This window comes from Aotus nancymaae, unplaced genomic scaffold (genome assembly GCF_030222135.1).
Source record: "Aotus nancymaae isolate 86718 unplaced genomic scaffold, 86718_ANA_hifiasm-v0.15.2.pri h1tg000008l, whole genome shotgun sequence".
Taxonomy (NCBI): domain Eukaryota; kingdom Metazoa; phylum Chordata; class Mammalia; order Primates; family Aotidae; genus Aotus; species Aotus nancymaae.
In genome coordinates, this window is record NW_026988419.1 from 10,901,864 (window position 1) to 10,913,584 (window position 11,721).

The 11,721-nt window shown below is 44.7% G+C and overlaps 1 protein-coding gene across 2 annotated transcripts; it reads right to left on the reverse strand.

The window, feature by feature from the left end:
• Positions 1 to 320: 320 nt before the first annotated feature.
• KCNE4 (potassium voltage-gated channel subfamily E regulatory subunit 4) lies at positions 321 to 3,878 on the reverse strand. Of its 2 annotated transcripts, none has more exons than XM_021667609.2 (2): positions 3,658 to 3,878; positions 321 to 3,118 (listed from the first exon to the last, which is right to left on the reverse strand). In XM_021667609.2, exons 1-2 carry the CDS (start codon positions 3,785 to 3,787, stop codon positions 2,583 to 2,585), a joined length of 666 nt encoding a protein of 221 aa, XP_021523284.2. In that variant the 5' UTR covers positions 3,788 to 3,878; the 3' UTR covers positions 321 to 2,582. The 2 variants fall into 2 exon arrangements, with proteins under 2 accessions (XP_021523284.2, XP_064228876.1); XM_064372806.1 differs by having other exon boundaries at positions 321 to 3,212; positions 3,658 to 3,732.
• Positions 3,879 to 11,721: the final 7,843 nt, after the last annotated feature.

An 11,721-nucleotide genomic window follows, 5' to 3' on the forward strand; every position in this document is an offset into this window, starting at 1 on the left:
TAAGCTTGGAGCAGCATCTTAGCAGCAGTTGCCCTATGACTGCATGTTCAAAGTCCAAAGGCTCCAGAGCCGCCACATTTAAAAAGAGAAGTCCATGTAAGACCACCTGCAGCTTGTTTTTCATTCATTACAAAGCATTTCAAAGGATGAAAAGCCAACCCTCACTCACTGCATGGTTCAGACAGAAATAAGATAAGCCCTCAAGAGATATTGACTTGGAAGAGAAGCAAAATCCAGAGATGGCTTGGGAAATGTGTCTGTGATATCTTAGAAACTAAGAATTATATTGACAAATCAAAGAAAGAATTCACCACTTCCCAGGAGGGGAAAAAAAGTGTTTATTTATTTAAGTTAAAAAATACTGTGAAAATTACAAAGTGTTAAATACAAAAGACAATTCTATACAACTCAATAGAATAAGAAGGAAGTATATACATCATTTTTTAATAGGTGCAGATAGACTTGCACCAAACTTCAGGATTAAGCAATGGAAAATGTGACAAGGCACATGTCCGTCGCAGTGAAATTTCAGAATTCAAGTGATTCCAGGCAAGAGGCCAAACTTAACTTGGCTTCTTTCAACTTAAACAGCCCCCTTTGGAGTAAATCCACGCTGAATTTTAAAGTGACCGGAGGGCCTTTTTCCCCCAAACACAAATTTCCTTTAGCTGTATGTCAAAGCAGACTAATAAACCAGCTCCTACACTGTTAACCCTTCCGTGGGAACAGTAGTGATTGCTGTGTGTCCAATCCATGTAGAGCATTTTTCTTTAAAAAAAAAAAAAAAGTGGCCAGGTGTGGTGGCTCACGCCTGTAATCCCAGCACTTTGGGAAGCCAAGGTGGGCAGATCATTTGAGGCCAGGAGTTTAAGACCAGCCAGGCCAACATAGCGAAACCCCATCTCTACTAAAAATACAAAAAAAAGAAACTTAGCCAGACATGGTGGCAGGTGCCCGTAATCCCAGCTACTCAGGAGGCTGAGGCAGGAGAATCGCTGGAACCCAGGAGGTGGAGGTTGCAGTGAGCCGAGATCGTGCCAGGGCACTCCAGCCTAGGTGACAGCACAACTCCGTCTCAAGAAAAAAAAAAAGTTATTTTAAATAGAATTAAGTTGACCTTTTACCTCCTCCTTGTCTTTAAGGGCCTGATGAATCTGAAAAGCTGTTGACCACAGGAATACATGGAGACATTGGAAGCATTCCTGTGTGTTTTTCTTTAGACTTTGGTTTCCCTTAGCTGGGAGTGTTAACATCACACATTCTCCAGAGAACTTTAGAGGAGAATGTGGTGTCTGCCTCTTTGCTTCAATCCTGGGAAAACTACAGCAGGGGTGGGTTGGTAGCTTGCCCTGCATTCCCCAGTTATATGTGTTCTGAATCTCCAACTCCTTCTTTAAATCAGCGGATCCTTGTTCAGACAAACTGGCCGAAGTGGAAATGTTTGGTCCAAGCTTCCTCACACCAGGCTGTGGAGTATTTATCATAGAGCCCTAAAATCTAAAGACATCCTCCCAGCCCCCTGGGGATGAAGATAGTCAGGAGCCTCATGCAGACAGCGAGCCTCTTGATGACTTGCCCAGGACCACACAGCAAATGAGCTTCAGGGCTCAGGATCAGAAAGCACAGAACTTGGAGCTCAGCTTTGTGCAATCTCTGCCTGACTATGCCCTTCTAGGTCTCAGCTACGTGACAAAATACCATATTATGTCCTCTCCCAGCTCAGAAAACTAGGCTGGGAAACTGAGCAGCAGCAGCACTAATGGCTTGGCCTTGTTCAACCCCACCTTACCCCTTCTAGAAAGATCAGGAAGAGTCCCCTGAACCACCATCGGGAGTGCAGGTTAGATTCTGGGGAAGCTCTTCTGATCCAAAGAACGTCATGCCAGCATGTGATGCTGCATGGTCACAGGTCAGAGTTCAAGGTCATAAGTTAGACCAAAGGTCAATATAGCAGATTATCTCTTATAACCCCAGCCAATGTTAACAGGTTTAAAAGTTACTTTTTTTTTTTCTTACAGTGTGCAAATGGGCTGGGTTCAGATCTCCAGCTTTCTCCCATCAAAAATCCTCCTCTAATCCAACAGAAGCTTGTAACCCACTGTGAAGGAATGCCACAGGTACACAGTAGAGATACTTACAGCCAATCAGATCTAGAAGGACAAAGCTCTAGGCAAAATAGCAAATCACAACTAGTCCCTCCGCATGTCCTAAGCATTTGGCAGCCCTGGGACAGGCAGACCCTGCAGGAGTTACCCAGGGAGTCCAGTGAGAAAATGGCAAGCGTATCATGCTGCCAAATTCTCAACAGAACCCCCAACACCCAGACCCCAGAGTCAATGTACACGCTGCACATTTCCATGGCTTTTTCAGTGGAGGGTGCAAACCACAGGCACCTCGCAGACTCCTTGGGGCTGCTGGCTCCGGTTGAGCCTAGCCCCCACCCCACCCCAAATCAGGGGCTTGCAGAGGGTCTCTTCAAAGTGGCAGCCACACTGCGAAAGTGCAACCAGACACTCGCAACGTGTCTTTCGTGTCTCTAAGGGTGCTGGCTGATGGAGCCACCGGCAGGGGTCCCGGGGATGCTAGGAATTCTGATGGATGTTCTCTGAGGACCCTTCGCTGCTTTCGATGGGGGGCGTCTCCGAGGTCTCCTCCAGCTCATCGTCTGCGCCCTCCTCCTGAATGGTGAGGTGCACGTCCGGCGAGGAGGACTCGGAGCTCACGCTGTCCCCTTCCATGGAGCAGAGGGTGCAGGACAGCGCGGGCGCCACGCTCTCCTGCAGCATGTTCAGCATCAGGGGCACCTGCACCGACCTCAGGCCCGACACCACGGGCAGCGGCTTCATGGCCTCCCCCCACAGCCGCTCCTCGTCTTTGTACAGCAGCAGGAGGCTGGACTTCTTCTCCCGCCTCTTGGATTTCATGTAGCCCAGCATGATTCCGATCAAGAAAATGCCGTAGAAGGACATGACAACCAGAACGTAGAAGTACTCGTTGCCGTTGCCGCTGCCGCCGCCGGGAGCGCGGGACTCCAGGGGGCTGCTGGAGGCGGCGGTGCCGGGGTGCGTGCTGTTCAGAAGCTCCATCTTCAGCATTGAGGCTGCCTGCACGGCGGGGCCTGGGGAGAAAGCCGCAGGTTAGAGCTCTCCCGCAGGTCCTGGGCAGAGAGAGGAGGGGGAGCACGAGGTTGCGGAACTGCAATACCAAAAAAGCTTAAAAGTGCATGAAAGAAGTCGCATAAGAAGTTTCGCCAAACAGCTGACAGGAGTGAGCTATGAGGGCTTGGAGCGCACGGGAGAGAAGCCCGGGGAGGGTCACTGAGAAAAGTAAGAAGGACTTTTTTTCTTTTTTTTTAAGTGTTCGAGTCAGTCCTATTTGCATTTCACAAAGTGAGCAGTATTACTTCGATATTAAAAAAAAATCAGTGTAAGGAGCATAAAGTAAATAATATCTTTAAAATTAGGAAACATATTTTAACTGAGCAGAAAGAAAGTTTACATTGTGTTTCCTAAACCAAACTATTTTTAATTCAAAACAATGTTTCCTTAGAACAAAGAAAAGCAGAAAGGAAATAAAGGGAAAATATTCATCTATTAGTTGGCGAAAATATCCCTCTTTCAAATATTTCCGAAGCAAAGTGTAGCCTTGCTCACTTACCAAGGCTGACAGTTTGTCCCAAGTTTTGAATTCCCAAATCGTCCAGTCCAAGCGGGTTCTTCTGCTCTGTCCGACTCTGCGCTCTGACAACTCCGCTGCTGCAGTTGGGATATATAGTCAAGAAGTGCATCGTCACGTGTTCTGGGAGGAAAACTTACAACAGAGGGTGATCGTGGCAGAGCGAGCACTGAACTGAAATCACTGCCGTTCAACTCCCTGAACTTTGCAGCTGCGAAAAGAGAAAAAGACTGGGAAGTGAGAACTGCTCCTCACACCCCAGCGCCCAGCCAGGGTTTTCAGGTGGTGGTGATGATGAGTGAAAAGAGGAGAAAGGAATGTGCTGCGCTGGAACCGTTACCCCAAAATCCACTCTCACTGAAAATTAGCTCATGCTTCATCCAGCTCTTGGGGAATAACCATTATTGGGCTACAGGTTTTCAGAGGCAGCTGAATCCCATTATCTGGATGAAAGACAGTTGGATTTTCAGTCAAGGAACTGGGGCTTCGGTTTCAGTTCTTCCACTCGTTATGCAAGTTTCATACATCCTTCCTTAACCTTTCCACACCTCACATTCCTCGTCTGTAAAATCGCTGTGTGTGGGGGGTCCTCTGCAGGCAGAATTATATAAACCACGTGACCTTTTGAGTCCCTTTCAGCTTAGCCCTTCTAAGATTTAAGCTGGCTGGTGTAGCTTAGCCCTCTAAAAGCAGAGATTCTACCTGCCTTCCATATCAAGATCACGAACCTATGTTTATAATAGTTACTTTTCAAAACATCTTCCAGGTTCTTTTCAGTGGTCTGCATGAAGTGGAAACATGTTGTGCTAAAAGATCCTATGGACTGGTTTTGTTCATCCTGCCATACACAGCTGCTCCTCTGAAGCCTCATGCAGAGAAACATTCATACATCTCTTTGCTGTTTCTGACAGGTCAGGGGAGAAGCAGGACTATTTCCGAGTGCAACTAAGCACGGTTCAACATTTTAAACCTAGGTAGACCCTGTGTTTAAATAGCTGCTGTGATCAAAATTGGAAGAGGAATTGCAGGCTTTGATGTCAGTCTCTCTGCTTCCTGGGCTGCTTATTCTAAGAAGCTTTCATTCTAAGTGGAAGGAAACTGGGAGGGACCCGCTCCCTCCAGTTGTCTGTGGCCTGTGGATTGCAGCCAGACTGTCTTGTGGGGCCAACTCTAAAGGAAATATCTCTCATGGTTCTGCTGTAATCAAACTGAAGCATGAGACATCCATCTCTCCGGATTGAACATATGTAGCTTCGGCACTGGAACTTTCACTGCTGCTACAGGAACCCCCTGGGTTGGCACCTGATCCTGATTCTAAGAAGACACCTGTGGGAAGAGTAGAAATATTAACTCAATGCTGCTGTTCTTCCCACTTGACTACTCACCTGTGCTTGCCCATAAATCCCCAGCTGGCACTGCAGGTATCAACCATTGACCACTCCAGCACCAAGATCATCCAGACAGTGGAACTGTGCCCACCCCAGTAGGCACCCTCACCATTGTGTCAATACTTACCCTCCATAGCTACCTCGGCCACAGTAGACTTGGCCTTTGCAACCTGTGTCCATCATGAGCACTAGAACACTTCTTTCTACACCTAAGCCGACAGTGGAATGTCTGGGACACTAGAACAAGAGAGGCTCATGAAAGAGATGCCTGTAGATTATCGAGCCCAGCATTGTTGATTGTGTACCTTAGGACATACGAGATTGGTCATCACCCAGGGACTGTCCAACAGCAAAGACAGGAAGCTCTGAGTAGGCAGAGAGGAGGTGGCGATAGGGGTTACCAGATTCAAGGAGCAGGAAGTACAAAGCCTGATTTCAGGAAGCCAAACAGAGGCTAAAGTTTTAAACAAAATAAATCCCCAAACCTGAGCCAACAGTCCCAAGGGAGTACAACCAAGAAAAGACATGAGTGTGGGGAAACATCTAGAATAAAGTCCAAAGGACAAAACAAGTCAAAGCCAAAGGAAGAATAAAACTCATCGCAAGAGTCAAGGAGGGAATACCCCAGACGAAATTCTGGGCTGCCTGCTTGGAGTCCCCAGCACCCTGATTCCCATGGACTCCCTGCATGGATACTTCTACTAGAGTTAAATGAGGACAGGTGCAGTGGCTTATGTCAGTAATCCCAACGCTTGAAGAGGCTGAAGTGGGCAAATCACTTGAGCCCAGGTGTTTGAGACCAGCCTGGGCAACACAGTGAGACCCTACCTCTACAAAAAAAAAAAAAAATACAAAAATTAGTCAGGCATGGTGGCATGTGCCTGTAGTCCCAGCTACTTGGGAGGCTGGAGTGGGAGGTTCACTTGAGACCAGGAGCTCAAGGCTGCAATGAGCTCTGAACATGCCACTACACTCCAGCCTGGGTGACAGAGCAAGATCTCTAAATAGAATAGAATAGAATAGAATAGAATAGAATAGAATAGAATAGAATAGAATAGAATAGTTAAATGAAATGATGCAAAGAAAGCACCATGTCTGGCGGGACGCGCACACTCAATGTCTGATTTTAGTTATCATTGTTAGGAGTACCCTGTTGCTCCCAAGGGCTTCAGGTTGCCTCCTGTCATGTGTGTGCCCATCTCCGGACTTTTTATCAATGCTCCTTCCCCTGTCTGTCACTCCCAGGAATGGAATTTAAGAGAAGGGAATTCCAACTTTAAAACACATAGCTCAATCTTCTTCCCAGCCCTCATGCATGACAGCGATTGTGAGGATGATGGCAGTGAATAATGGCATAAAGAATGAGGGGAGGGGCACATCTAGAAAGTGCACTCTGTCGGGAGAGGATGGGGCTGCACAAGAATTATTAATTATATCTACCCCAGACTTGGTTTTAGGAAACAGCAATGTAAAAGAAAGAAATCAATTTTGGCTAGCATTTTCATTTCCTGAACAGTGTCTTTTCAGGAGCAAACATAGTTTATTCTGATGAAATCCAATTTATTTTAAATGTTGTGGTTGTGCTATTTGAATTTTATCTAGGAAATATTTGCTTAACCCAAAGTCATGAGGATTTTCTCCAATTTTTCTTCTAGAAGTTTTCTGGTTTTAGCCTTTCATTTAGGCCTATGATACATTTCAATTTAATTTTTTTCTACAATGTAAGATATGGGTCAAGGTTTTTTGAGGGGGTGGTTTGTTTTTGTTTTGCATATGGATGTCCAATTGCTTCAGCATTATTTGTTGAAAAGAATCCCTTTCCTGTTTAAAGTTATCCTGGAAGCTTTGCTGAAAATCAATTAACTTTATATATGCAAGTCTATTTCTGAACTCTTCATTCTGTTCCTTTGATCTATCTATATTTGCATCACTATTATTCTGTTTTGATAAATTCATTTTAAAATTGTATTTTAAATGAGTCTAAGACACACTGCAGTTTAAATCTAGCTAAGTGTTTTTCATGTACCAAGTACACATAAGTCCTGTGAAGTCAGGTATTATTAAAACCATTTCATAGATAAAGAAACTGAAGGTCAGAGAGGCTAAGCAAGTTTCTCAAGTCAAATCACTAGCAGTAGTCAGTACTTGAACCCAGATCTATGCAACTCCAAAACCCATTCTTTTTCCACTACCCTTTGTCTCAGTGAATGGGGAACAAGAAACTGAAGGAAGAGTAGAAAGTGAAATGTAGATATTTTTCCAACTTCTTTGAGTCTTCATAAAGCTTTTCTTAAAAAATGTGAATTCTTACATACCCAGATACTCACACATAAGTCAAACATGCCACTACAAGTTCTTTCTTCTGAATTCATGTTACTTTGGATACTGGAGGCTGCACCAACCTCAGCGTGTTCTAGAAGTTATCAGTGAAGCAGTAATACTCTTACCCTCTATTTATGTTGTTCATAGTACAGCAGTTTATCTGCCTACATATACTGCCTTAATATAATTTGGTTATGTGTCCCCACCCAAATCTCACCTTAAATTGTAACCCCCATGTGTCAAGGGTGGGACCAGGTGGAGGTAATTGAATCATGGGGGCTGTTTCCCCCATGCTGCTCTCATGATAGTGACTGAGTCTCAGGAGATCTGATGGTTTTGTAAGCATCTGGCATTTCCCCTGTTTGTACTCACTCCATCCCGCCACCCTGTGAAGAAGGTGCCTGCTTCTCCTTTGCCTTCTGCCATGACTGTAAGCTTCCTGAGGCCTCCCCAGCGATACAGAACTGTGACTCAATGAAACCTCTTTTCTTTATGAGTTACCCAGTCTCAAGTTGGTCTTTATTAGCAGTGTGAGAATGGACTAATATAAGCCTGTTCTGGTCTTCTTGTTTTAATGTGTTGTTTTTTTTCTTTTTTTTTTTTTTTTTTCTATTTGATTCTGACACACACTTTCTCTAGAGCTTTGAGTACTTTCATTTCCTGATAACGTCATTTTTACCAGATGACCCTGGAGTCCCTGGCCACACATCTCTGAAATTATGTTAACAGCTTCTGTGACTAAACAAAGTCTATGCTGGGATAACAGCATGGCTGTGAATCTCATCAGATTAAACGCAAGTCTGGAGTCCAGAAATCTGACCCAGCTCAGCCTTGCTGGTGCTACGTGACTGGCTGGGTTGCATAATTGCTCTGTGTTTCAGTTTTAGCTACCCTCAGGCATGTCAAAAGTAGCATCATTAATTGTCTCAAGATCTTGAGAAAAGTCCCATAATCCACTAAACTGTCCCCATTTTGAGCAGACCAGGCTTTGGGTCTGGTAGAGTATTGCAAAATGAAATTCTCAATGCCCACCACTGGTTTTGCTTTTCCCAGAAACTCTGAAAAGTTCTGTCTGGGAACTCGAGCAGTGGATCATCCATTCTAATGCCCTGAGTCACCCTCCCTGGACACATACTTCTTAGTATTCCTTTCACTAGGAATCAAACAGGACTGGATATCTTACAGGTCCCTAATAAGGCCCACAGGCCCTCCCTGTAACACCAGCTAATGCCTTGAAGGATGTGGCTATCAGCAGGTCCTGTTTAGATATCATTCAAAGGAGGTTAGGAGGGAAGAACTGAAACTCCTAAAATTAACAGTAAAGTTGGTATTAATTAATCTTTGTTATGTATTGTTCAAGCATTTTTTTATTGCATTTTAGGTTTTGGGGTACAAGTGAAGAACATGCAAGATTGTTGCATAGGTACACACATGGCAGTGTGATTTGCTGCCTTCCTCTCCATCACCTATATCTGGCATTTTTCCCCATGCTATCCCTCCCCAACTCCCTACCCCGCACTATCCCTCCCCTATTTCCCCTCAACAGACCCCAGTGTGTGATGCTCCCCTCCCTGTGTCCATGTGTTTTCATTGTTCAACACCCACCTATGGGTAAGAACATGCAGTGTTTGATTTTCTGTTCTTGTGCCAGTTTGCTGAGAATGATGGTTTCCAGGTTCATCCATGTCCCTACAAAGGACACAAATTCATCATTTTTGATGGCTGCATAGTATTCCATGGTGTACATGTGCCACATTTTCCCTGTCCAGTCTATCATCGATAGGCATTTGGGTTGGTTCCAGGTCTTTACTATTATAAACTGTGCTGCAATGAACATTCGTGTGCATGTGTCCTTATAGTAGAACGATTTATAATCCTTTGGATATATACCCAGTAATGGGATTGCTGGGTCAAATGGAATTTCTATTTCTAGGTCCTTGAGGAATCACCGCACTGCCTTCCACAATGGTTGAACTAATTTACACTCCCACCAACAGTGTAAAAGTGTTCCTATTTCTCCACATCCTCTCCAGCAACTGTTGTCTCCAGATTTTTTAATGATCGCCATTCTAACTGGTGTGAGATGGTATCTCAATGTAGTTTTGATTTGCATTTCTCTAATGACCAGTGATGATGAGCACTTTTTCATATGCTTGTTGGCCTCATGTTCAAGCATTTTTAATCTGATATTTATTTAACAAATACTTGCATAGTACCTAAAAGTGCCTCAGGAATTGCTTTAAGTACTTTGCAAAGTTTTATCTTATTTAATTCTCATAAAAAGCCCTTGAGATAGGCTCTGTTATTATCCCCATTATACAATAAGGAAACTGAAGCAGAGAGTTATGGAGCAGGCTGCCCCAGATCACATGGCTAGTACATGGCAGAGCTGGCACTGGAACCCGGAGCTGGAAAAAGAGAAGGGAAAGAAAAACAAAAAAGAGAAGAAAAACATTGCCTCTGCCTCTATAGACCTTATAGTTGGTGGGGAAGGCAGACAAGAATCCCAAAATTTTATGTGTAAAGTTGTGAGAGTGACAAATTTTACAAAAGAGAGAGAATGCTAGGAAAGTTAATATTAAGGAGATTGAATTCCTTCAAGAAATCAGGGAGTTCTCCCTTGAAGAAGCGATCCTTGAGTTGGGATCTGAAAATTGAGCAGGAATTAGCCCAGATGAAGTGAGAAGGTAAGAGAGTTCTGGCCAATGGTAATCTGTGGAAAGATCCTTCGGAGGAAGAGAGTGAGGAGGGAAGAGAGATGGCAAGAATGAGGAATGACAAAGTCTATGGGGCTCTGTCAAGACAGCAAAAAGGAAGCTGGTAGAAGATGCAGCCGGACAGGCTCAGATGTGTGCCACCTGGGAGCACGAGAACAGGAGACCAGGGAAGCAGAAGATAGAGTCTTGCTTTGAAGAGCTCAAGTACCAACTGGGGAGACAACCCCAAGGCCTGAGCGAGTGTGATCATTCGGGATTGACTGAATGCATGATTGCTGAGGACACGCAAAGAACAAACCAAGGGCATACATGCCTGCGCACAATTAGTACCAAGGAAACCAGAGTGAGCAGTTGACTGACTTAATGAGCATGTTTGTGAATAACTGTGGGAACATGGACTTGGCTTCCAAAATTCTTATTGAGAGTTCCAGACAATAAAAATGAAGCTCTTGAATGTATCTCAACCACAATTCTCAAGAGCTATCAGCGGTGTGTTTGGAGTGATTCCTGGTCAAAACTTTGACAAGATGGCACAGAACTCCCAGAAGCAATAAGACAAATAAACCTGTCAGCACATGTGGTTTTAAAAGACGGGTATGAAAGTGCACAGATAGCAAATTCAAGTGTCAGGAACTCAGATCAGGTGATGGTACAGCATAGAGTTTAAGGGCACAAGCTCTGTGGTCAGGCTGCCTTGGCCTGTCTTGGTTCTTCCTACTAGCTGTGTGACCATGGGCACATTTCTTAACCTCTCTGTGCCTCTCTTAAAGAGCTGTAAGAGTATCTATCTCATAGAGTTGATGTGAGAAGAAATGGAATTATCCACTATTGTACCTCCCATTTAGACTGAGCTCCAGGACAAAAATACAAAAGATTTGAGCCCCTTTCCCACATCAAGAGTTTTTTTAAAAAAATTAAAAGTAGAGAATTTTTAAGAAAGTCATTGTTGTTTTCTCTTCCCCCTCCTGGGGAAGATGTGGGGAAGGGACTGCTTTCTCCTCAAGCTAAGGAAAGTGAGGGGGACTTCACAGAGATCACTTGAGAGTCTCAGTGGTCTCTGTAGCCTATAACAGAGCCTCTGCAGCTGGACACAGAGGACTGGGATCAGAACCACACCTAGAAAAATTTGAAGGGCAAGAAACCATGTCTGGCCAGAACTCTGGGGAGAGCTTGCTGAGTTAGGGATGCCCATGATCTCAGAGTTTTAAAGGGAAAAGACAGAAGAGTGTTTCCTATAGGCCAGTGGCTGGCAATGCAGGAATGCAGGAGGGAGACGCAGACCTGGGCTACCTGTTAGTTGATTCCTGCCCAAGGTAGCCTGGAGTGGGGTGGGAAGTCACGGCCCTGCCCACCAGTGACTTCCAGCCTGCCCACAGCCCAAGCAGTGGGAGAGAGAAGAGAAGCAGCTTTCACTCTAAATAAACTTGAAAAGTTATGACCGTCCCATAGGCCTGGACATACTGATTACTGAACTGAGATTATTCAGGGAGACTGGAGCAACCAAGGGATTTTTCTTACTTCAGCGTAACTAGTAAAGCTGTGACTCTGTCCCAGATTTTCATCACAAGGCAGGGGACTAACTGGCCCTAGAGAATGAGTCTGAGGAAGTACTGGGACTC